The following is a 27,176-nucleotide window of genomic DNA, read 5'->3' on the forward strand; positions in this document are numbered from 1 at the left end:
CGCGCAAAGGGCGTTGCACGAGGATGTGACGTAATTTTCTGTGCGCGCAGCCGGGCGGGCGCTAAACTTTGCGCCGGTGCTAAGGGTCAACTTAATTTGGGGCGAGGCGCAAACTGCGCTGCGCCCGGGCGCTACACGCATAGCGCCCGAAATTCACTTCTCTTAAGGCGCTAACTGCTGACACAACCAACTGAATTTCTAGGCCCCTGTATTTATGTAGTTGCAGCTTACTGTAATTGATAATCATTTACTGGAAAAACAATGAATCATTGTGAAACTGAAACAAAACTGAAAGATTTTAAAGAAACAAATATATCTTCCCATAATATTATTTAGACTTTTTCCATAAAAAGACTTTGTTTTAATTTCTTTTCTAAAGCCAATTATAAATTAAATTCCATTATTTTTAACATTTTGCAGTGTTTTGTATTAACTAAGACACATTTCATTGGGTGACTCAAGGTTTTGAGCCACTCCCCCTTAGGTAAAAGGAGACTGTCCTCACAGTTCTGAAACAGTTGAGCAGGACATGGCTAGTCAAGATGGTGCTTTTGCTGTCTTCGTTACTGGTTTTTCACATCTTGCAAAAAAAGGACTTGAAAACAAGTTAGTTGCATACTTTCAAAGTAAGAAGAAGTCAGGCGGTGGGGAATGTAATGTTAAGATCATTGAAAATGGAGATGCCCTGGTGAATTTCTACAAAGAAGATGGTATGTTTTATTTTACATTCTATTAATTTTGAATTCTGGAAATCAGGAGCGATTAATGATAAATATATAAAAAATAAACAGTTAGACCCTATATGATGGATTAAATTCATGCGAGGAGGGATTGCATATAATGAGGAGGGGAAGCATGAAACTGAAAGTAAAAAATGAAAGCTGTTCAGCCATTAAGAAACCAAATTAATATCTTTTTTTTAATAAGTCTATATAATTTTGATTAACTTAAGTGTTCTCACTAATATAAGCAGTAACAAAATACTGAAAGTTGCAATTTGTGTATGGAAAGAGAAAATAATTTTAATACAATGGTTTTTCAATTGTTTCTGTGTTGGATTACCCCCTGAAAATATTGGCCCAGAAATTCGGGTCTCCACGGGTGAGTACGCACGAGGTACTCACACGTCGGCCCGATGGAAGTGCCGGTTTCTTGCATGCACTGCGCATGCGCGGGAAACCGGCACTTCCGTTCCTCTGAACGAAGGGATTCAGAGGTCGAACGCGTGCGCGCGGGAGTCTGCGCGTGCGCTTCGAACTTACGTTTTTTTAACAGGTTTCTCCGGGAGGGTAATTAGATTTTAGAAATGTAAAAACCAGGCGTAAGGCCTGCATTTTAAAAGGTAAGTGGTCAATTAATTAAAATTAAAACATTTTTTCCACAGGTTTATTATTTTTAAATATTTTAAAGCAAGGTAAGTTTATTTTTAGCCCCGTTAGAATATAAAAAAAAATTTTTTTAATTTAAATTATTGTTTAAAATAGTTATTTAATGTAATTTATAGTTTATTTAAAAAGTGATGATTTTTTAAAATTTATTTGAAGGTTTACTACTATTTTGGGGCCGTAGTATTTATAAGTTTTGACAGGTCTTCCTGTCAATCTTATGAATGGGCTTTTCCCTGCGCCGATTGGCTGCCCATGGCCCACGTGATCCCAGGGGACGCATCGAACTAACTGCGCCCCGGGACACGCAAGCACTGCGCGCCGGCAGCTGGGCCAGGCCCCGGATCGGAATTCCACGGGGCCCTACAGCTCAACTGCCAGCGCGCAAGATAAGTGCAGGTCAGGGGCTTGCACCCGCGGGAAGCCCCCGACCTGAATTTCTGGGCCATTGTCACCTTTCTGTGGGCCACAGTCCGAACCTCTGAAAGCCAGTGTCAGCTACCCAAAGGGAAACAGTGCTGTTATCGGAGGCAGTATTTATTAGTCTGCAGTAACAAAAATAATGTAAACAAATTCAGAAAAATACAAAAATCTAGGTGTGGGATGGGTGGGGGGGAATTAACCCCCCAAAATGGGTGAATTTGGATCAGGTGGCATGTAAAAATATAAAACCCACCCAACCTGCCCACTTCCGGTTTTAACGGAGGTGGGATAGGGGACAACCAACCAACCCGCTCGCAGCCCAAAGAGAGGCGAGGACTTCTAGATCCAGGATGTAAGTGCCTTTCCACTTACCTGCTGGATCCAGTTTACCTGCTTCACCCAGCCCCTGCAATCGGGCATCCCCGACTCTTCTGATCTTCCCCCCCCCCACCCCAACTCTTCCGATTTTCCTTCACAAGGCCTCCAATCTCCTCCAGCATTGACTCTTCCAATCTCCCCACTGAGGTCCTACCGATCTCCCCCCACCCAACCCTTCCAATCTCCCCCCTGCCCCGACCCTTCTGATCTCCCCCAACTCTTCCAATCTCCCCCAAGGCCCTTCCGAACTCACCTCCCCCCCCCCCCCACTTAAAGCCTCCGATCTCCACCACCGACCCTTCCGACCTCCCCCTGAAGCCTCCGATCCCTCCCTCCCTCCTCTGCGTTCCCTGGCTGTGGCTTGTTGCTGAAGGCCTATCCGCCAGTACACAAAAAATGTTAATCAGGTCCTGACGTTAAGTTCGGCATTACCTGAGAAGGAAACCCATTCTTCCAGGTTTCCCAATGTCAAAACAGCAGCCCCCCTCCGAGCTGATATCCAGCCCCAAATGCCAGATGGACAGAAATCTGATGAGCTTTGGAGCCCCTAGAATTTCCTTCCAAATTGCCTTTTTATCTGAGATTGTTGTTTTGAAAACCTATTACTTACCAGAGACGTAGCTAAAAACAAGAAAGACATGAGTTTCAGTTTCATTTCTCATTGCTTGCCTTGTTTCCCAGAACCAGGAAACAGATCAGCAGAAGAGTAGTATGAAATTTATCAGAAAAGTTGCCTTAACTTTGGATAACAAGGAGCCAGTTCAAACACAATGGGCTGAATGACCTCCTCCTGTGCTGTAAACCTCTATGGTTCTAACATCAGAGCTACGTCAATTACATCAATTAAAGTAAATTAATAGAAAACAGAATTGTTATAGAGCACAGAGAAAATGAAAAATCAGAGGTAAATTTTCTGAGATGCAGCAATGGATGGGAAATTGGGGGCAGCAAGACTATGTGTGACGTCCTGCTGGTGGTGTGGGGTGTTGAAAAATCTTTGGGTAATTTTTCATCTTCACTGCCTGACCAGTAATCTGGTGGAGCAGATCACCTGCTGTTATGGAACCTGCCCAATTTTTCTTCTGTTGATTTGCCCAAACAGTAAAGATGAAAATGCACCCTCTAGTGTCTAATATGGAATTATTTCCAGAAGTGAGTAGGGTCGATTTTGACTTTTGGATGACCAACCGGCAAGTGCACTGGTCAGCTGTCTGTTTCGGCAGCGAAAAACCCCAGCGATTCTGACAACCCGGCCTCATTTAAATGTGACAGGCGAGCTTTGGTGCGGCAAACAGACGTACCGTGCAGCTTGCCACATTGAGGCCTCGAGATCAGGCAGGGGCAAACATCAGCAAGGTATGTTGCCGGGGCGGGTGGAGGGTCGCGATCACGGAGGGTGGGCGTACTGAGGCAGCAGCGGTCCAGATTATTTTTGTGGGTCCAGGAGGCGCTCTCTTGCTCCTCCGGAGCCCACAAAAATAATTCTATGGAACTGGTCAGAGTTTGCACGGCGCAGTTCTGACCTAAAATGGCAATCGGGGGGGGTGCTATTGATGTCATAGGACCCCAATTTCCTTATTAATAGGGGCCTGTTGCCTGAAACAGACAGGCGCTTTGGACACCTGGTGATAGGCCCCTTTCAAAATTCCTTGGAAGGTAGGAAACTAATGGGTAGAGGAACAAAGAGATCAGGGAATACAGAATCATAAATCGCTAAAAGTAGCAATTCAAGTTGATAATGCCTTAAAGACTGCAAACAAAGTACTAGGATTCATTTCTAGAGGAATAGAATCCAAAAGCAGGGGGTAATGTTAAATGTATATAGAACCTTGGTTAAACCACACAGTTCTCTCTGGTCAGAAACGATTTACAAGGAGGTTACCAGAATTTAACAGGCTGGGGCTCTTTTCTCAGGTAAAGGTAAGACTAAGAGCAACACTGATAGAGGACTTTAAAGCTATGAAAGGGTTTGATAGGGTGGACATGGAGAAACGGTTTCCACTTGTGGGTGAGTTCACCACTAGGGGGCATAAATGTACAATAGTCACGAAGATCAAATAGAGAACTTAGGAGGAATTTCTGAGTGGTGAGAATGTGGAATTTTTTTTTAATCGTTCATAGGATATGGGAATTGCTGTCAAGGCCAGCATTTATTGCCCTTGAGAAGGTGGTGGTGAGTCCGTGTGGTGAAGGTACTCCCACAGTGCTGTTAGGGAGGGAGTTCCAGGATTTTGACCCAGCGACGATGAAGGAACGGCGATATACTTCCAAGTCAGGATGGCTTCTTGAGTGTTGTTGGAGCTGCACTCATCCAGGCAGGTGGAGAGTATTCCATCACACTCCTTACTTGTGCCTTCTAGATGGTGGAAAGGCTTTGGGGAGTCAGCAGGTGTAACACTCGCCGCAGAATACCCAGCCTCTGACCTGCTCTTGTTGCCACAGTATTTATGTGGCTGGTCCAGTTAAAGTTTCTAGTCAATAGTGACCCCCAGGATGTTGATGGTGGGGGATTTGGCGATGGTAATACTGTTGAATGTCAAGGGGCAGTGGTTAGACTCTCATTTGTTGCTGCTACAAAGAGTGGTTGAATCAAATAGCATTGACACATTTAAGGGAAGCTTAGCGCTTGCATGTGGGAGAAGGGAATAGAGGATATGGCAGGAAGAGGTGCGAAGAGGGATTTCGATAGAGTAGGGAGAAACTTTCCACTGGCAGGAGGGTCAGTAACCAGAGGACACAGATTTAAGGTAATTGGCAAACGAACCAGAGGGAGATGAGGAGAAATCATTTTACGCAGCGATTCTGTTATGATCTGGAATGCACTGCCTGAAAGGGTGGTGGACGCAAATTCAGTAGTAACTTTCAAAAGGGAATTGGGTATATATTTGAAGGGGAATAAATGTAGGACTATGGGGAAAGAGCAGGGGAGTGGGACTAATTGGCTAGCTCTTTCAAAGAGCCAGCCCAGGCACAATTTGCCGAATGGCTTCCTTCTATGCTGTATGATTCTAAGAGGTAATTAGAATGCAAGGAGGCTCGTATGGAGTATAAACACTGACAGATCAGTCGGGTTGAATGACCTGTTTGTGCTGTTAATTCTATGTAATTCTATGAATGGAGGTATTAGGCACGAGGTAACTCCGGTAATGACACTGAGGAGGAGTGCTCCTCTGGCACTCACAAGGAAACCTTGAGCCTCCCCTGCCCCAGGTTTCCCTCCTCCTCCTCCTCCCCACCCCCCTGCTCGTGAGGCACTCCTGAACTCCGCCCAATCACTTACCCGAGTTCCAGGGTCCGTTACATCAGGTCCCTGGTGGCTGCCTCCTGCCGGGTTTGACTATTTGGTGGGAAATATCAATTGAATGGCACATTTTCTTCCTTTTTTAATGGTGAGACGAATAATAATAGTAAATATTTTCCTCAAAACTTAAATCATTTTTACTGTTCAACATATTTTTCAAATTTTTAAGACAACACAACTTTCACCAAACGTTTGTGTACATATCATTTAATTTTATAGATTACTTTTTCTACCGCTCTACAAACATTGTGATAGTGAAAGTTTTATGACTCAATCTTCACTTTAAAAATAATTTTCTTTTTCTCTTCTGAAAGCAGTGACTCGTGAGGGGGATTGGTTCATTGGGAATCACCAGCTTCCCAGTAATTCACAAAAATGGCCATTCTTTATGTGTGAGCTTCAATAAGGAGCATCTTTAACCCTGGGGGTCATCACAGCATAGCCTGACTGACCCTGTCCTCACCTGATCGTTACACATGCATACTGTCCAGAGGCTTTGCTAGATAATGATCAGGAATGGAAACCCTGGTTGATGCTTTTGCTTCTATAGCCCATGAAGGATGAAGCTAGCTGTTACATCCCCTGCTACTGTAGCTTTCTTCACTTTTCCATCTGGATATGCTATTTGACTGACTGAACTAATAAAATTAAAAGAAACAGAAAATGCTGGAAACACTCAGCAAGTCAGGCAAAAATAACGTTTCAGGTCAATGACCGTTCATCATCAATTTTTAAGCAACTATTAAATCTCTAACTTAATTCATTTCTGAGGAACGGTCGTTGACCTGAAACGTTAACTCTGTTTCTCTCTCCACAGATGCTGCCTGACCTGCTGAGTGTTTCCAGCATTTTCTGTTTTTATTTCCGATTTCCAGCATCCGCAGTATTTTGCTTTTGTTTAAGAATACTTGTCATTTGTTTTTAATTTTCATTTGTATTTTTCTAGATATTCATAAAAGTAATATTCGAATTTTTCTTTACAAATTTAGTACAAAAATCTGTCCTGGAAAGAAAGCATACCATTACCATTAATGGACAAAGCATTCCACTCTCAGTAACTCAGTACACTGGCAAACAAGTGAATTCTGAAGATGTCCAGAAAATTTCCTCAGCAGTAAGTAGACACACCATGTAATAGATATTCATTATGCAGCATTTCATTGTCATTTATTAACAGAATTTCAGATATTTGGTATGCTAATAGATTTCAGTATTGAGTTTCAAGGTATTAATAACTTGATGCGCCATCAATTACTCAAAAGACTGAGGTTAAGCGAGTAACAACCAGGCTTTTATTAACTAAAGAATGAAGGTCTAGTCTCGAGTGGTCGACCCGTCCAGAATACTAAGGGACTGGGAGGTAGTCACTTATATACCTGGAATAGTGGGAGGAGTCAGCCGAGGCATGTCCAGACCTGTACCTAGTGGAATACACATACACATACAGACAGGTATAACCGTGGTTTACCACATTCACCCCTTGTTTAAAAATGAGTCCGGCGGGGTGAAGTGTATTTAAAAGTTCGTGTATTGGAGTCTCTCCGGAGGTCTTGTCTGCCGCTGTGATCGACGTGGCGACGGCAGGGGTGGTGGAGCTTCCGGCGTCGCGTCCCGTGTAGGCTGGGGCACTGGAGTGTAGTCCTCGTGGGTGACGGTCCAAGGCGAGCCGGCTGCTGGGGTTGGATATCGGGTCGTGGGGGGGCGGTGGTAATGGGTAGTGGGTTACTGCGGTCCCCGAGGGTGCGAGGTCTCGTATGGAGACTGTGTCCTCCCGCCCGTCCGGGTACACAATGTAAGCGTACTGGGGGTTGGCGTGGAGGAGGTCGACCCTCTCGACCAGGTGGTCCGTTTTATTGGTCCTCACGTGTCTTCTCAGTAGTACCGGCCCTGGGGACGTCAGCCATGGCGGTAACGCTGTCCCCGATGTGGACTTCCTTGGGAAGACAAACATTTTCTCGTGAGGGGTGGCATTGGTGGCAGTGCAGAGCAGTGACCGAATCGAGTGGAGCGCATCGGGGAGTACCTCCTGCCAGCGGGAGGTCGGAAGGCCCCTAGACTTTAAAGCTAGTAGGGCGGCCTTCCAAACTGTTGCATTCTCTCTTTCCACCTGCCCGTTCCCCCGGGGGTTGTAACTGGTGGTCCTGCTTGTGGCTATACCTCTAGCGAGCAGGTACTGGTGGAGTTCGTCGCTCATAAACGATGAGCCCCGGTCGCTATGGATATAGCTGGGGAAACCGAACAGGGTGAAGAGGCTGTTCAGACATTTAATGACCGTGGCACTGGTCATGTCCGGGCAGGGGATAGCGAACGGGAAACGGGAGTACTCGTCAATGATGTTGAGGAAGTACACATTGCGGTCGGAGGAGGGAAGAGGCCCTTTAAAATCGACGCTCAGGCGTTCGAAAGGGCGAGTGGCTTTTATCAGGTGGGCTCTGTCTGGTCTATAAAAGTGCGGTTTGCACTCAGCGCAGACTTGGCAGTTCTTGGTCATGGTCCTGACCTCCTCAATGGAGTAAGGCAGGTTGCGGGCCTTGATGAAGTGGAAGAACCTGGTGACCCCCGGGTGGCAGAGGTCATTGTGGAGGGCCCTCAGCCTATCGATCTGCGCGCTGGCGCAGGTGCCACGCGATAGGGCATCTGGGGGTTCATTGAGCTTCCCAGGCCGGTACAAGATCTCGTAATTGTAGGTGGAAAGTTCGATTCTCCACCTCAAGATCTTGTCATTTTTGATTTTGCCCCTCTGCTTGTTGTTGAACATTAAAGCAACTGAACGCTGGTCAGTGAGCAGGGTAAATCGTTTTCCGGCCAGATAGTGCCTCCAATGATGCACAGCCTCCACAATAGCCTGGGCCTCCTTCTCGACCGTGGAGTGTCTGGTCTCCGGGCCCTGGAGGGTTCGTGAGAAGAATGCCACAGGTCTCCCCGCCTGATTAAGGGTGGCGGCCAGAGCGAAGTCGGACGCATCGCTTTCCACCTGGAAGGGGATGGATTCGTCCACTGCGTGCATGGTGGCTTTGGCAATGTCCTCCTTGATACGGTGGAAGGCCGAGCGGGCCTCTGCCATCAGGGGAAAAGAGGTGGATTTGATCAGCGGACGGGCTTTGTCTGCATAGTAGGGGACCCACTAGGCGTAGTAGGAAAAAAACCCTAGGCACCTCTTCAGAGCTTTTAGGCAGTGGGGCAGTGGGAGTTCCATAAGGGGACGCATCCGGTCCGGGTCGGGACCGATGACCCCGTGTTCCACAACACAGCCAAGGATGGTGAGGCGGTCTGTGCGGAATATGCACTTCTCCTTGTTATATGTCAGGTTCAGGAGTTGGGCGGTGCGGAGGAATTTCTCGAGGTTTGCGTCATGGTCCTGCAAGTCATGGCCGCAGATGATCACATTGTCTAGGTAAGGGAAAGTGGCCTGCAGCGCGTTTTGATCGACCATCCGGTCCATCTCCCTTTGGAAGACGGAGACCCCGTTGGTAACGCCAAAGGGAACCCTAAGGAGTGATAGAGGCGGCCGTTTGCCTCAAAAGCAGTATACTGGCGGTCTTCGGGGCGGATGGGGAGCTGGTGGTACGCTGATTTCAGGTCAATGGTCGAAAAGACGCGGTACTGCGCGATCTGGTTGACCATGTCAGCTATGCGGGGGAGTGGGTAGGCGTCCAGCAGGATGTAGCGGTTTATTGTTTGGCTGTAGTCGATGACCAGGCGTTGTTTCTCGCCGGTCTTAACGACCACAACCTGGGCTCGCCAGGGGCTGGAGCTGCCCTCAATAATCCCCTCCTTCAGGAGCCGCTCCACTTCGGTTTTGATGAAAACCCTGTCCCCGGCACTGTATCGCCTGCTCTTTGTGGCGATGGGCTTACAGTCGGGGGTGAGGTTAGCAAACAGTGGGGGGGGGTGGGACTCTGAGTGTGGAGAGGTTGCATCTGGTGCGCGGCGGGCAATTTGGAGGCTGCTGGCTGCGGACTGTGAGTGGGGGGAGGGGGCCACCGTACGCCATCGTAACGCTTTTGAGGTGGCACTGGAAATCCAACCCCAGTAGAACGGCAGCGCAAAGTTGGGGCAGGACCAGGAGTTTAAAATTATTGAACACAGACCCGTCTACTACTAGTGTCACCACGCAGTAGCCGCCGATGTCCGCTGACTGGGACTCGGCGGCCATAGAAATCCGCTGGTGCGCAGGCAGGACTGGGAGAGAGCAACGCCGCACCGTGTCGGGGTGGATGAAGCTCTCTGTGCTCCCGGAGTCAAAAAGGCAGTTTATTGCATGGCCGTTTACCTTAACGTCCATTTTGGACCGAGCTAGCTGGTGCGGTCTCGTTTGGTCCAGCGTAACAGAGGCCAGCGTAGGGGTCAGTGTGTCGCTGCGGGTATCAGATGGGGGGGGGTTGGCGGCCTGCTGCGTCCCAGCTGGTGTCCAAGATGGCGGCGTCCATGATTCCCATGTGGCTGGAGTCGTCCAAGATGGCTGCTGCTGCGGTGGTTCGCACATGGCTGGGGAGGCCCAAGATGGCGGCCCGCACGGCCCACGCGGCGCTGTTGGGGGCCCAAGATGGCGGCTCGCACGGCCCACACGCGGCGCTGCTGGCGTTCGGGGTGGCTTTGGCCTTGCAGACGCTAGCGTAGTGTCCCTTTTTCCTGCAGCCCGAGCAGGTCGCATTCTTCGCCGGGCAGCGTGCTCTGGGGTGTTTGGCCTGGCCACAGAAGTAGCATTTCTGGCCTTGGGATACTGCTGTCTGGCTTTGGGACACTGCTGCGGTGGTTGGGCCGTTGTTGGGCTGTGGCTGGGGTGGCACGGTGCTATGGGGCTGTCCTACCGTGTCCCAGGTTGTCGTTCCCCGCGGCGTCCACGGTGCAGAGGAGTAGGCATCCATGCCCCGGTAGGCTGCGTCCAGCGTTAGTGCGATTTCGGAGGCTTTGTCGAGGGTGAGGTCACTCTGCTCCAGCAGTCGCTGTCGGGTGTAGTTGGACCTGTGGCCCGCTACGAAGGCATCCCGGATCAGTTCCTCCGTGTACTTAGTGGGCGTTACCGCCTTGCACCCACAGGCCCGGCCAAGCACGGACAGTGCTTGGAGGTATTCCTCAGTCGATTCCCCAGGTTGTTGCTTGCGACTCCCCAGGAGGTGCCTGGCGTAAACTTCGTTCACAGGGCGCGTGTACTGGGTCTTGAGGAGCTGGAGGGCGGCTGTGTACGAGGTCGCATCCCGGATGACTGAGTACACTCGGTGCTTCACCTTGGAGATCAGGACAGACAGTTTGTTCGCATCCGTTACGACCGCAGTGGAGGCAGTCAGGAAAGCCTCGAAGCACATGAGCCAGTGAGCAAACTTGGTGGAAGCGTCCACTTCCCGACTGTCCAGGTCCAGGCATGCTGGTGTGAGGATCTTCTCCATTATAAAAAATTTAGTTAATAAAATTGATGCGCCATCAATTACTCAAAAGACTGAGGTTAAGCGAGTAACAACCAGGCTTTTATTAACTAAAGAATGAAGGTCTAGTCTCGAGTGGTCGACCCGTCCAGAATACTAAGGGACTGGGAGGTAGTCACTTATATACCTGGAATAGTGGGAGGAGTCAGCCGAGGCATGTCCAGACCTGTACCTAGTGGAATACACATACATATACAGACAGGTATAACCGTGGTTTACCACATAACTATTATATAAAATTTATTGCAGTCCCTTAAGTGCCGATGCTACAATTTGTATTATTCTGTACAGGGAAACAAGTTGGTTCTAGGCCTCAACTATTAAGCGATGCATGAGAGCAGACATGATCACTTGACCCTGGGAGTTGCAGGTTTTCTGATGCCTGACCAACATTTTGAAGTACAATATCAGAAATCTATGACACCACACTGAATTTCTACACTAACATTTGATGTCACTGAACTACTGAAATGAGTTAATTGTGTAGGTTACTGTAATGTATATGTTCACCGCATCAACTTAGACTAAAGTCAAGACGTTGGATTTCCCTTTGGTATACTGGCCAAATTAGATAGTATAGTGGCAAAAAATAAAGAGAAAATGTGTGGGAAGGCCTACTGCTGCATCCCTGTCTTTAACACTAGTGATCTGAATTTCTCTCTACCCTGTCGCATGGAAATATCCTAGCTGAGTCCAGACCACCCTGCTGCATGCAAGTAATGACAGGGAGGTGGGGCCCGGGTAGCTTCCCAATTTCTTTCTTTACATCCCATGCCATCATTGACCATAGGGATTGCCAAGAGAGAAGTGCCGTTCAGCAGAATGTTGGAGGGAGAGAGCCCAGTAGTAGATTTCGTTTTATCCCTTAAGGCCCTGTACCTCTTCCCAACCAATCTGCTCATAGAAAACTTTCTTGAAATTTAAAAAATGAATTATTTGGGGCTCTTCTGCCCTCCTTAAGATGCCTCCTCCTCTGCACTGACTTTTTCCACCCTTCTAGTGGCAGGCCCACACTGCATGCAAAATTAGCCCTGATCCAGGAAAAAGGGTCGACCATTTCTTACCTTTGATGGCTCCATCCTTAGTCCTTCTTCATCTGTTAACATTCTAGGTCTCACTATCTCCTGTGATCTCAGATGGAATTCCCACATCTCTTCCATTGCTAAAATTGCCTCCAAGAAGCTGAGTTTCCTTTTTTGTGCCAAACATTTTTTCCTCAACTCTTACTCAATTCTCTGTAAAGTTGAAGTGAAGGACTTCCAGCAGCTCTCTTGCATTCTTATATGGATGTAAGTAAAAGTTTGTCATCAGATTGGCGATTCCCTCCTTCACCTCTAGTCTCCAATCTCTTTCTCCACTGCACCCTTTCATGTCTTTCTCTGTTTTATTGTTACTACTAAAGTCTGCACATCTTGAACTTTACTCTCTTATTCCATTTTAACACCAAATACACCATCTTATAAGACATTGTTCTTCCCTACTGTGTTAGGATCAAACATTGGACAGTCTCCTATTCTAACTCATTCTTTCCTAGGAAAACTGTTGACTGGTTTACCTCCTCCCTCCTAGTTAAGACTTTTGAAACCAATGTTTGCTGACAACCAATTGCTACATTCTGATTTACCTCATCTTCAACTGCAACTGGGGCCTGGACCCTCGAAGATCAGGGAAGGGAAACTTGTAAAAATAATTTTTAAGCGTGCAGTGAAGTTATTTGAGAGTTAAGTGAGAGAACCAATTCCTATTCATTTCTCATTAGTTTGTCTCTCCAGTCTGCTGTTGAACATTGCAGATTGAACTGTGTTTTTAAAGGCTGCACGGGAGTTTCCACGCAGTTCAGATGCTTACACTGCTTTACATGGGTTTTATGCCACTATCTACTCCAATGGGCATGCAAATTAGCTGATTCAGGAAACCTGCGTGTAGCTCCCTCTACAGGACACTGGCGGGCTCAATCATTTTTTCAAAGATGCATAAAAGACTTTTTTTCAGATCATAACCTCGTCCCCTATCACATATATATATTTTCTTTTTTTTATCCACACTTTTTGTTTGGCCCTTTTTTTCTTCCCTCCCACATGGCAGCTGTCCTTCATTCTACCAGCGCAATTTACACATCATCTAGAGCCATCCGTTGTTCCTTAACCTGTCCCATTACCACCTCCGCTTGCCTTGAACATCTCTTAATGTCTCTTACTCTCTCCTGTTTTCTATCCTATCACTGACCTTCCCTTTTGTTCTTTCATCCCCTCCCCATTTTCCCAGCCCCTAAACTTGCTTTCCATTTCCTGTTTTTTTCCAGTTCAGACAAAAAGTCATCGACCTGAAACGTTAACTCTGTTTCTCTCTCCACGGATGCTGCCTGGCCTGCTGAGTTTTTCCAGCGTTTTCTGTTGTTATTTAAGACTTTTTTAAAAATTAGTTTGTGGGATGTGGGCATTGCTGGCAAGGCCAGCATTTATTGCCCATCCCTAATTGCCCTTGAGAAGACTTGCATTTATACAGCGCCTTTCACAACCTCAGGATGTCCCAAAGCGCTTTAAGCCAATGAAGTTTTTCTGAGGTGTAGTCTCTGTTGTAATGTAGGAAACGTGTCAGCTAATTTGCACACAGCAAGGTCCCACAAACAGCAATGTGATAATGACCAGATGATCTGTTTTAGTGATGTTGATTGAGGGATAAATATTGGCCAGGACACTGGGGATAACTCCCCTGCTCTTCTGTGAAATAGTGCCATGGGATCTTTTACGTCATCTGAGAGAGCAGACAGGGCCTTAGTTTAGTGTCTCATCCGAAAGACAGCAGCTCCGACAGTGCAACACTGCCTCAGTACTGCACTGGAGTGACAGCCTAGCTTTGTGCTACAAGTCCCTGGAGTGGGATTGAACCCACAACCTTCTGACTCAGAGACGAGGGTGCCATCAAGTGAGCCACAGCTGACACCGTGCAACAGCAGTGCAACTCACTTTGAAGATATTTTCCCCCAAGTACCAGGGTCAGCAGTTTTCAGAAGGATCCAGCAACCTGGCCACACCACCCCGCGCCCCCCCCCCCCCCCCCCCGACCACCACCGCTGGCCTGCAAGCTTATGCTGGCGTTTCCAGCTGTTTCAGACGGGGGTTGGGGGGGGAGGGGGAAGCCTGCTCCTCAGGATCCTTCCCCCTAACCCTGTGTAATTTAGCTGGGTCAATGACAGAGTTCAGCAGCAGACAAGATCCTAGCGTCACTGTCAGGATCACACTTTCGTGGAAATTCTGGGCCAGTATTACTTTTACAGAATATACTATAATTGGCCTGTTTTACTGTGCGGAACAGTTTCTTTAAAACTAGCATCTAGAAGTTTTTCTAGTGACTATTTTTAATTTACAGGTCAAAGAAGATTCTACCTGTAGATCTGAAGGTAAGACAGGACATTCATCAGTGTTCACTTCACAATGCTTGTCAATCCACATCAACTATAGCATTGATGTTTTTGGAAATCAACGAGGCAGAAGAGAATTTCTAAAATGTGTTACATTATAGAAACATAGAAACATAGAAGATAGGAGCAGGAGTAGGCCATTCGGCCCCTCGAGCCTGCTCCGCCATTCAATGAGATCATGGCTGATCATCCAAATTCAGTACCCTGTCCCTGCCTTCTCCCCATATCCCTTGATCCCTTTAGCCTTAAGAAATATATCCAACTCTTTCTTGAATATATTTAATGAATTGGCCTCCACCGCCCTGTGTGGCAGAGAATTCCGCAGGTTCACCAATCTCTGGGTGAAGAAATTCCTCCTCATTTCGGTCCTAAATGGCTTACCCCTTATCCTTAGACTATGACCGCTGGTTCTGGACTCCCCGGCCATCAGAAACATCCTTCCTGCATCTAGTCTGTCCAGGCCTGACAGAATTTTATAGGTTTCGATGAGATCCCCACTCAATCTTCTAAACTCCAGTGAGTATAAGCCCAATCGACACAATCTCTCCTCATACGTCATTCCTGCCATCCCAGGTATCAGTCTGGTGAATCTTCGCTGCACTCCTTCCATGGCAAGAACGTCCTTCCTCAGGTAAGGCGACCAAAACTGCACACAGTACTCAAGGTGCGGTCTCACCAAGGCCCTGTACAACTGTAGCAAGACATTCTTGTTCCTGTACTCGAACCCTCTTGCTACGAAGGCCAACATACCATTTGCCTTCTTAACCGCCTGCTGCACCTGCATAAGATAAGGTCAGTGGGGGTTTAAAGCAGGCTAGTGTCTGAGTCATTTTACCTCCAAACATCACTTGGACACAAGTTCCAGTAAAGATGGTATCAGGAAGTCATTAAGAGATTCTGCCTCACAAATCTGCTATAATTGTTTTGTGCAGATAAGTAAATTTGTAGATGACTATCCAGTATATGTAATATTCTTTGATTTTTGGCAGGCATTTGATAAGGCTCCACTTCTCAAGTTCTTAAGGGAGATAATGGCCCCGATATTGACAGCAGCGGGTTTTCCGAGCCGGGAGTGTGGAGTTTCAGACGGGGAACCCAGAATGCTGTGGAGTTTTAATGCAGGGAGTCTGCAGCTGCTGGGGGGGAGGGGTGGGGGGGAGGGTGGGCGGGGGGGAGAGGGGGAGGGATGGGTCCGATCCACAACCCTGGGGGTCCAATCCCTGATCGGGGCTGATTCTCTGGATGGGGGCGGGGTCTGATTCCAAGGAAGCAGGTATGTTTGGGGGGCTGGGAGAAGCACTCTTGCTTCTCCTGGCCCACAAGCAGTGCTATAAGGGCACTTACATTTTCTCCAAAGCTCTCCTTGCCTCTCTTGAGCTGTCGTGTTTCCCGAAGCTTGGGAAGCCCGGTCGGCCAGGGTTAAACTGGTAATGGAAGTTAAACGTGAGGCTCCCAGTTTCATTATAATATTTAACTGGCCAACCTGCCTCCTGGGAGCGAGTTGGCTGCCCGCCCGCTGTCCCGCCTCCGTTAAACCCAGAAATGGGCGGGTTGAGGTCGGGTTTGAGGTTTAAAAAATTTTTACATCTCACCCAACCCCCAATTCGCCCATTTTTGGGGGTTAAAATTCATGGGAAAGTAGCTAGAAGAAAATAATTGGGAAGGAGGGGCGATCGGGATTGGGAGGGAGGGCAGGAGATCAAGAGGGAGGGAGAAGGTATGGAGGAGGTTGGGCGGTGGGGAGGTGATCGTGAGGGAAGGGCGTGGTTGTAAGGGCCGAAGGCAATTCTGCTCCTCCCAGCTCCATATTCAGATAATTATTTTTTAACAAACGTACCTTTCTAGTGGCGGCCTCCAACAGTCCCTTTAAAGACCACTGGTTAGGCCGAATGCACGTAACTTTTTCCTGAATGCAGCCAGCCCAATGCTGGTTCAGGGCAGACTAAATTTGTAAAGGGGGCATCAAACAGGCGCGAGGCCCCTTATTTGCATATGCAAACGGCCTGCCTGTTTGAGGCACGGGCCCTGGATGGCTCTTTTACTAATATGGCACATTGGACACCTGCACCTGCAAAACGGGCACAATATCAACCAATTTCTTTTTTTTGAATACCAACCCCAACCCACAGGAAGATCTAAAGTTCATGCCCCTTCAGCATCACCCCGAAGACTCTGATACCTTCAGCTGTGATCTTCTTTCCTGCCAGATTTTCAGGCACAAGGTTCAGCCAGGGAATGGGCCTGTGCTGGTAGTGCACCTGGCCTGTGCAAATGATGTGGGGCAGGAAAAGTCCTGGATCCTGCTTCCTCACCGACTACATACCAGGAGTATACATTTGGACTATCATACCTTTTAATGTTTTGTTTTAACTGTTACTTTTCTTTTTCTTTAAACTACTAGTAGTTTTACCCGGTAAGGTACAGGATGAAAGTAACAAGCAAAGTGATCTTATCGACTCATCTCGAATTTGTATTAAACTGCAAACTGAGAAGTTTGATCCTGAAGTCTTCAGCTTTTACATTGCATGCTGCAGTGACACTGACTCTTTCCAGGTTTTACACACCAATGAAACTTCAATTTTTATTGTGGAATTTACAGCTAACATAGGTAAGGTTAAAGTGTGTAAAGGGCTGTTGCACAGTTTAAATTACTTACGTGATGAAAATTCCCGTTGAAGCTATTAGGTCAGGTCATTTAAATGTTTTGCACTTGTAAAGGGTATATTGGGCAGGGAGGCCCGTGGAATCAGGAGAATGCTGCTCACAATTAATGGGATGCAGTCATTTAAAGGTAAGAGGCTGTTTATGGGGTAAGAATGTTGAAGGCTAAAAATAAAATGGAGGCAGCCGGTTTCAGCAAAAGCAATAGGTGGGAGGGGTGGATAATTGGCGAGTGAGGTTGGAAAGACAGACAACACAACATGGAGGCACAAAATGGAGTCTGAGCAGACAACAGCATGGCACTGCCCTCCATACCCTGTTTGATGGAGTCTTGCCCTAATTGGCACTCCAGGATACCCACTCCCAGAGGTCAGCAGTGCGCCATGCCTGTCAGGAAGTGTAAACCAGACTGAACGCTGTCAATGGTATGTGCAGTACTTGAAAACAAATGTAGGAGAAGATGGCACATTTTAAGGAATCTCTCAAGATAAGACTACAGTACCATGTACCAGTTGGATGGAACATGCCGCAAAGTATTTCTTGCAACTTGTTCTACGTTTACCACTTGCCTATGCAAAGCCCTCATACAACCTCACAATTCTTTCATTGTTTCCCATGCATACTCTACCTCAGCAGGATACACAGACAAGATGCAATCAAAGCGTCATAGTTTCACATCTTCCAAGGGCTTCAAATTGGACACATGGCTGCAATCAGTAGCCTCTGCACCAATTAACCAATGTGGTGACATTGGGCATGCTTGCCTTGGTGCTGGGAAAGGGTATAAAAGTGCTGACCAACATATCAATCACCTTTTTGATGCATATATAGTCATCATGTTACCTGTTATTGCAGAACTGAGCCACTGGCACTACAGTTGAGGGCAATGCTAATCCTGCCAACTGCTGGTAGTGCCATTCCTATGTAACAAGTTTGCTTGAGGTGTCTTTGCTGTGCATGACAATGCTCTCTCATGATCTGGAGCAAGCTGAGGCAGTTGTCCTGCATATTTGGCAAGTAGGTGCGACAAAGAATGCAAGATGGTCTGGAGTGTGGCGATCTCCCTGGCACTTGGCAGGGGGTTGGGGTACAGAGTGGAGCTATAGTAGGGGGTGATTTACAGCCAAATACAGAGGGGAAAAACAAGTCAGCTGGGAAGGCAGAGCAAATATGTGAAGGCAAAAGAGAATATGGCAGGGCTGGAAGGCATTTATTTTAATGCAAGGAGTCTTGCAAATAAGGTGGATGAACTGAAGTTGTTGTTGAACGATATTGTTGCTATCACGGAGACATGGTTGAGGGAGGGTCAGGACTGGCAGCTCAATATTCCGGGGTATAGAATCTTCAGGCGAGACAGAGGGGGGTGTAAAAGGGGAGGGGGTGTTGCAATATTAATTAAGGAGTCAATTACTGCTGTAAGGAGGGATGATATATTAGCGGGTTCCTCTAATGAGGCCATATGGGTAGAACTTAAAAACAAAAAGGGGGCAAGCACTTTGCTGGGCGTGTACTATAGGCCCCCAAACAGTCAGGGGGAGATAGAGGAACAGATATGTAGGCAAATCTCAGAAAAGTGCAAAAATAATAGGGTAATAATAGTGGGGGATTTCAACTTCCCCAATATAAATTGGGACAGTCAGAGTGTGAAAGGCTTAGAGGGTGCAGAATTCTTAAAGTGCATCCAGGAGAGCTTTTTGAGCCAACATGTAGAAAGTCCTACAAGAGAGGGGGCGGTACTGGACCTAATTCTGGGGAATGTAGCCGGGCAAGTGGTGGAAGTGTCAGTAGGAGAGCATTTTGGCGACAGTGACCATAATTCGGTGAGATTTAAGGTGGTCATGGAAAAAGACAAAGACGGCCCGGAAATAAGGGTTCTAAATTGGGGGAAGGCCGATTTTAATATGATAAGGCAGGATCTGGCCAAAGTGGACTGGGAGCAGCTGCTTATAGGAAAATCCACATCAAAACAGTGGGAGACTTTCAGAAGGGAAATAGAGAGAGTACAACGCCAACATGTTCCTGTAAAGGTCAAGGGTGGGACCAACAAGCAAAGGGAACCTTGGATGACAAGGGATATACAAAAATGCATTAGAAATAAAAGGGGGGCTTTTGGCAGTTACAAAAGACTAAAGACGGAAGAAGCCCTAGAGGAGTATAAAAAGTGCAGGGGCATACTTAAAAAAGAAATTAGGAGGGCGAGGAGGGGCCATGAAATAACACTGGCGAGCAAAATAAAGGAAAATCCTAAGATGTTTTATAAGTATATTAAGGGCAAGAGGATAACCAGGGAAAGGGTAGGGCCCATTAGGGACCAAAGTGGCAATCTGTGTGTAGAGCCAGAGGATGTAGGCGGGGTTTTAAATGAATTTTTTGCATCTGTGTTCACTATGGAGAAAGACGATGCAGACATAGAAATCGGGCAAGGGGACTGTGACATACTTGAACATATTAGCATCGAGAGGGAGGAGGTGCTAGCGGTTTTAGCAGGCCAAAAAGTGGATAAATCCCCAGGCCCGGACGAGATGTATCCCAGGCTGCTGTGGGAGGCAAAGGAGGAGATTGCAGGGGCTCTGACACAAATTTTCAGAACCTCTCTGGCCACAGGGGATGTACCAGAGGACTGGAGAACAGCTAATGTAGTACCATTATTCAAGAAGGGTAGCAGGGATAAACTAGGGAATTACAGGCCAGTGAGTCTAACATCTGTGGTGGGGAAATTATTGGAAAAAATTCTGAGGGACAAAATTAATCTCCACTTGGAGAGGCAAGGATTAATCGGGGATAGTCAGCATGGCTTTGTCAAGGGTAAATCATGTCTGACAAATCTGATTGAATTTTTCGAGGGGGTGACTAGGGGGGTGGATGAGGGAAATGCTGTGGATGTGGTTTACATGGACTTCAGTAAAGCTTTTGACAAAGTCCCGCATAGGAGACTGGTCAAGAAGGTAAGAGCCCATGGGATCCAGGGTGCCTTGGCGCGTTGGATCCTAAACTGGCTGAGTGGCAGGAGGCAGAGGGTGATGGTCGAAGGTTGCTTTTGTGACTGGAAGCCTGTGTCCAGTGGGGTACCTCAGGGATCGGTGCTGGGTCCCTTGTTGTTTGTGATCTACATAAATGATTTGGATGAGAATGTAAAAGGTATGATCAGTAAGTTCGCAGATGACACGAAAATTGGTGGGGTGGTAAATTGCGAGGAGGAAAGCCTCAGGCTACAGGACGATATAAACGGGTTGGTCAGATGGGCGGAAAAGTGGCAAATGGAATTTAACCCTGAAAAGTGCGAGGTGATGCATTTTGGACGGACAAATAAGGCAAGGGAATACACAATGAGTGGTAGGACCCTAGGAAGTACAGAGGGTCAGAGGGACCTTGGTGTACATGTACATAGATCCCTGAAGGCAGCGGAGCAGGTAGATAAGGTGGTTAAAAAGGCATATGGGATACTTGCCTTCATTAGCCGAGGCATAGAATATAAGAGCAGGGAGGTTATGATGGAGCTGTACAAAACGCTGGTGAGGCCACAGCTGGAGTACTGTGTGCAGTTCTGGTCGCCTCACTATAGGAAGGATGTGATTGCTTTGGAGAGGGTGCAGAGAAGATTCACCAGGATGTTACCTGGGATGGAGCGCCTCAGCTATGAAGAGAGGCTGGACAGGCTGGGGTTGTTTTCCTTGGAGCAGAGAAGGCTGAGGGGGGACCTGATTGAGGTGTACAAAATGATGAGGGGCATAGATAGGGTAGATAAAGAGGAACTTTTCCCCTTAGTGGGGGGGTCAATAACAAGGGGGCATAGATTCAGGGTAAGGGGCAGGAGATTTAGAGGGGATTTGAGGAGGAACTTCTTCACCCAGAGGGTGGTTGGAATGTGGAATTCAATGCTTGAAAGGGTGGTAGAGGCAGGAACCCTCACAACATTCAAGAAGCATTTGGATGAGCACTTGAAATGCCATTGCATACAAGGCTATGGACCAAATGCTGGAAAATGGGATTAGGCTGGACAGGGATGGATGGGCGGCGCAGACACGATGGGCCGAAGGGCCTCTTTCTGTGCTGTAAAACTCTATGACTCTATGACACTTTATATCACATCTTCTATGAAATATAGGTGCTTTGAAAACAAGCTTACCTTAAGGAAAGAGCAGAAATGGGCATTAATACTTTTATACAGATTTCAGAAATGTGGAAAATAAATGTCTCACCAAAAACATTGCACTAAAAGGATAATGTAAACATTGCAAAATAACTCTTCTAAAGGCTATGCAAGCACTCCATTGCCTGTGAAGATTCCCTTGTGCCCATTCAAAATGGATACGCAAAGAAAAAAAGCAAACCCAAAACAAATCTTGGGGAATTGTGAGTGGTGTTAGTTTAAATATTTTTGCATTAATCTAGGGCCTTTATGAAGCTCACACATGAAATGGGCCCAGTCACCTCAGCTCATTAATAATAAGAGTGGGAAATTGGCGCTGGGCTTCCACTCCCAATTCCATGCTCCCACTACCCAAATTGTACTCCTGCTCTCCCAGTAGTCCTCATGATTCAGAGTTCAGTGTCAGTATAAACTTTAATCTTTTTTGCAAGTAGTCTATATATATATATATATATATATATGTTGGTTAAAATTGTTCACAATTTCATTATTTCTGTTACTAAGTGGAGCTAATAATAAATAATGTAGAATTTATTAAAATAAAATTCAGGTTTGATGTATACTTTTATGCTTGCTAAATATTTGGTGTGCGATTTAATGAAATAGTCAGCTATGGATATCCTGAATTCTGGGAGATGTGTTTGTGGGGGAGAGGAAGACGCTCTTTTTCTAAATCTGAAGAATTTCAACAAAAATGGATTTCATGAATGAAACTGCTTGCAGAATATCTGCCAATTGAAAATTTCATGGATGTCATATGATCTTTATTTCCAACTAAGAACTATAGTCATTTACTAGGATGTGTGCATCGGCAGCCCAAGGGAATGACTGCGTGATTTTTCTTCGATTCCCTTTTGGATTGATCTCAATCCAACCACCTCACTTTCTTATCTTTCAGTCCTTCTCTCTAGGTATCACTGAATCCATTTATTCAATTTGCCTCAATATTTAATTTCCCAATTTTTAATTTGCATCCTCTGGTCTTAGAGCACTTTGTCATAGTGAAGAGTTTGCCTGGATTTACACTAATGTGATTGATCAAATTTTATTTGTTATTTTATCACTCATGAACTAGTATTCATTATAAATTTTCAATGTTTTTTCACTTACAAATTTTCTCTTTCCCCCATCTAGATTTGAATAAAGTTGTTCAAAATATCAACTGTAAAAAACTTCATGGCCTGAAACTGGTTGCAGAGCCCTTGCTAAGAACATGCTGTCTCCGAGTTACTCAATTCCCTGAGTCGATTGTACAGGATCATCTTGAATTGTATTTTGAACGTTTCCTAAAAGATGATCTCAATATGGAGGTTAATTTAGACAGAGCTGCACAATCTGCAATAATCATCTTTCCAAACCCAGAAGGTAATTATTTTCAATGTATATATAGATGATTTGGACCTGGGTACAGGGAGCACAATCTTGAAATTTGCTGATGGCACAAAAGTAGGAGGACTGTAGAAAATGTCAGTAAGACAGACAGGTAAGTGCATTGGGCACACAGGTGGTAGATGCAATTCAGTGTGGATAATTGTGAAGTAATACATCTTGGATTAAAACAAGGAATGGGAGTATATACTTAATGGGAAAACATTAAAGAGTATGGATGAAAAGGGAGACCTAGGGGCTGAATTTTAATCTGCACAAGCGCATTGGTTTGAGTGCAGGTGGTGGGTTAAAACCTGCAAAATTGACAGCGCGTCAGGAAGCCAGCTCTAACCCACCGACTTCCGCATTTCACTTGAGCACGTTGGGCTGCGTGAGCGGGTTGTCAATTACCATATGTTAATTGCTCAATTAGCAATATTTCAACACACTTTTAACTTTAACATCAGGTCCATGGATTACCCAGGCTTGCCAGTGAAAGTAAGGGGAGTATACAGCGGCAATTGAGGGGGCTAAATCAATCTTGGGGAAAAAGGCCAATAAGTGCTCAGTACGCACAGCTGCTTTCTTACCTGCTCGTGGGAAAGGGTTTCTTCACAGCACCTTTGCTGAGAGGTTACTTCCTGCACTTTGGAAGTTTGCCCAATCACATGGGCGCTCCTTCTGCTACTTTAGATTGGACCTCAGATGACATGAATTAGTCCTGGCAAGGGAAGAATATTGCAAGTTATCATGATGAAGGTGATTATATTTCACTCGCTGTATACATGACTGAGGGTCTATGGGTGGCTTTTATTTAATTGTGTCACCAGGTAGCTGGGGGCTCCCCGTCTCCCCATCTCTGACAGCCAGGGACTCCAAAACTCCACTGATCTCCAGTGCCTCCTCCTCCTGCAGTCGTCAGCTGGGTGATCTGTGGAGGGCCCCCTCCGGTTCTCTCCCTCTCCCTGGTGTTTTTTGCTCTTCTCCTGCAAGGAGGGAAAGAACAGACCCATGAGTGAGTGTAATGGCATGTGTTCATCCGATGGATGGAGTGCATTTGGTGAAGGTGACTGTGAGGGAAATGGATGGCATTGCATAAAGATAAGGGTGGGTGGGAGTGGGGGATGGATCGATGCGGATGTGAGGAAAGCGAAGGATTGGTGCAACTGCAAGGTAAGTGGGTATGAGGAGTGATGTGCTGGAGTAGGCTTGAGAAGGCAGAGTGAAAGGGTGGGTGATACGCACAGCAGGATGTAGGTGAATGTGCCACTCTGCTCACTTTTCCTGACCTGCTTAGATCATTAAACTGCTTTCTGCACTGAATCTAGGAGCCTGGCACCACGCTCCTGCTGCTGACCTCCTCCACAACGTCCAACCATGCCTTCTTTGTCTCAGCTGCAAGCTTCTTCCTCCTGTTCTAGGGAAGAGTATTTCTCTCCTACTTCTCACAGCCCCCAGCGGCACATCCAAGGAGGCACCAGTGAAGCAGGGACACAGCCTTTGCAATGTCTGGACTCCATTCTGACACTTCCTGCTCTCTGACAGCCAACTCCAATTCCTTCAACTTGCATGTTTGGATTGTCCCTTTAAATACTGGAGTTGAGATCACATCATGCGGGTCCACATCACGCCCGCAGCCGCTGATTGGACGGGAAGCCCGGAAGTAAAATGACAATGAGCTGGCTGAGTTCAAAAACCACTGACAGACACACTGCACTTACTTCCGTGTTTCCCGCTCGCAATCGGATCTCTCCGCCCCCACCCCCACCTTGCTTCCAGCGCATCACAAACTTAAAATCGGGGCCCTAAAGGCTCAAATGTTTCATTCCCTGAAAGTGCAAGTATAGGTCAATCAGTAAAAAAGCCAATGGAATTTGGGATTTTATAAGTGGAGTAATTAGTACAAGAGTAAAGAAATAATGCTTTTACAAAACATTGGTTAGGCCACAGTTACACTATTGTGTGCATTTCTGGGCACCCCATTATAAAAAAGACATTAAAGCCAGAGAGCATGTACTGTATTGATTAACCAGAACGATGCCAGGGATGGTAAACAACATTTATGAGGAGAGACCTGAAATGCTGGGACTATTTCCACTGGAGCAGAGAAGGCTATTAGGAGATTTAATAGAGGTAACATTATGAAGAGTTTTGATAGATAGAATAAGGAAAGACTTTTTCCTTTGATTGGGGAGTCAGTGATAAAGAGTCATCAATTTAAAATGATCATTTAAGAGAACAGAAGAGTGGTTAAGAGAATGTCTTTATACAGAGGATTGCTGGAACATGGAATGCTTTGATCCAGGGATTGCTTGAGACAGTGACCATTGCCGTTAACTGAAAATTGTCTAAATATTTGAAGCAGAGGAAGATGCAAGGCTATGGAGGAAAGTGGGTAGTGGGATTAGTTTTGAATTGCATTAGCAAAAAGGCAGCACAGACACGATGGACCAAAACAACCTCGTGTGCTGAAAACTTCCATGGTTCTAATTGTCAATTATTTATTATTTTGGTACTCTGTATTCAGTTTATTTTTCTATGTATGAAATAACTTTTGATTTTTTTAAATTCAGCTGTTGAGCGTGTTCTATCAGAAACACACAGCATAAAAGGTCATACTTTGAAAATACACCGTTATTATGAAGGTGAGAAATTAACGGAATTTAAATCCGAGCAAGACAGAAAAGACTCTGAATCATTAAAGGAGGACAAAGAAGACTCTGAATCATCAAAGGAGGACAAAGAAGACTCTGAATCATCAAAGGAGGACAAAGAAGACTCTGAATCACTGACCCAAAGGAGTGAAGATGAAACCAAACTTGCAAGCAGTTTTGTGACGGAAGAATGTCAGTTCAAAAACAAATATCATGTACTGATTTTGAAGAACCAGGATCTAGACAAAGAGTTTCCTCGTGTTCAGTTGCATTTTGACATGTCACAAAATTTAGTGCAAATTACAGGGATGGAAACGGAAGTTTTAAAAGCTCAACTAAAACTGTTAAGTAAGGGAAACCAAATATCAAGCAAAATCATCCACTTACCAAAATATTTAAGAATATTTTTGACACAGTTAGACAAGGAAGGTTTCCTTACAGAAATGTTTTTGGATTCAGGAATTAATGCAGCATATTCGTATAATGAGTCTGAAGATACAGGAGTATTGTATGCAACATCAGAAAATTGCCAACAAAAAGCTGAAAAGAAACTGAACATGACCTTTGCAGAAGTAACAATACCAATTCCTGAAAACTTTCACTTGGACAGTGCAAATGATTTCAATCTGCTCATAGAGGAAACCACAACATCTGTGAAAAGAGCTCATTTGGAATTAAAAGATATAAAAGAGAAGTACTTACTGCAGCACTACCTGGAATCAAAAGCTAATTCAGGCCAATCTGCCTGTGTCATCCTTGCTGGGTACAGGATCATTTCTGAAGAAGTAAAAAGATGCATTGAAAATTACATGAACAAAAACTGCATAGAGGAATTTTTTATTGAAGTTCCATCAATGGGTGCCTTTGAATATTGCCAGAGGTTTATAAACTTTTCAGACACACTCCAAGATACAAAGATAGAATTTGTGAAGAATGAACAATCATTGAGACTACAGATTAGAGTGAATATGAAAAATGCAACACAAACAAAAGCTATAATAATGGACATGTTGAAACAAATTAAAGTGCGAACTGAACAACTGTACCAACCTGGTGCTGTTCAGTTTTTTGATAAAAACCAGGACCTTCTGAAGAAACTGGAGAATCCTTACCAATGTGTAATCTATATAGAAGATCAAGAAGGGCAACAAACAAATCTCGCTCTTTCAGAAAAACCGGAAATAGTATCAACGGCCATGTTTCTGAACGAGTTTAAAATATCAGTCATTAAACATAATTTAGTGCTTCATGAAGTTGATGCAATTTTACACCTGACGAATGAGATGCTGGATTGTTCCAGTGGATTGTCAAAAACACTTGTAGATGCTGGTGGTCCTGAACTGAAAGAAAATATTAACAGACTGAAAAATAAAATAAAACTCATGAAAGCGGGTACTGTGATTCCAACCATCGCTGGAGAATTGCCATGTGTTATGATCTTTCATGCTATGTGGACAAAATCAGATAGACAAGATGTGGAAGAAGAAAATGAAGATCTGAAGAAGATGATATTAACAGCTCTGAGTGCTGTAAATTCTCACATTTATACATCTATTGCAATTCCTCTGTTTACTTCAGGAGCGTCTAAGTCCTCAGTATATACTATGGTAAAGGCCATCAAGCAATATTGTGAGGAATTCAGAAAATCTGATCCAAAACTGACTGACATCAGACTTGTGAGTACTGATGATGCCTCTATTAAAGCAGTGAAGAAAGCTGTTAAGGAGTTAATGGAACCCGAAGCTAAACATTCAAAGATGTCAGCTGTGCTGAAATTAAGCATCAAATATGGGAAGAAAAACTCATCTGCCAACACAGGCCTGGAGTTACAGAAAAAAGCCAGCAAACCGTCTAACATGTCTGAAATGCAGCCTTATACCTCCAAGCCTGAAGTAGTCCCAGACAACTCAGCTGACATGTTTAAAACACCTGCGGGATTAAAGGTGGTTCTGGTGAAAGGAAACATTGGAGAACAAAAGGTAAAACAAATAATAAGCAATTTAAGTCTATGT

The 27,176-nt window shown here is 45.6% G+C and overlaps 1 protein-coding gene across 1 annotated transcript in view; it reads left to right on the forward strand.

Moving 5' to 3' along the window:
* The first annotated feature begins 528 nt into the window (after positions 1-528).
* Positions 529-27,176, forward strand: part of LOC147117011 (protein mono-ADP-ribosyltransferase PARP14-like) — a 96,671-nt gene continuing 70,023 nt past the window's right edge. Inside the window, exons 1-6 of the mRNA XM_085987561.1 lie at positions 529-710; positions 6,477-6,601; positions 14,280-14,310; positions 16,733-16,939; positions 22,277-22,507; positions 25,084-27,143. Of these exons, the coding sequence (XP_085843687.1) occupies positions 530-710; positions 6,477-6,601; positions 14,280-14,310; positions 16,733-16,939; positions 22,277-22,507; positions 25,084-27,143 (2,835 nt within the window). The 5' untranslated portion in view covers position 529. The remainder of the gene's footprint in view (positions 711-6,476; positions 6,602-14,279; positions 14,311-16,732; positions 16,940-22,276; positions 22,508-25,083; positions 27,144-27,176) is intronic.

Source organism: Somniosus microcephalus, chromosome 5, assembly GCF_052327205.1.
Source record: "Somniosus microcephalus isolate GS21.2 chromosome 5, FLI_Smic_1.0, whole genome shotgun sequence".
Classification (NCBI taxonomy): Eukaryota; Metazoa; Chordata; class Chondrichthyes; order Squaliformes; family Somniosidae; genus Somniosus; species Somniosus microcephalus.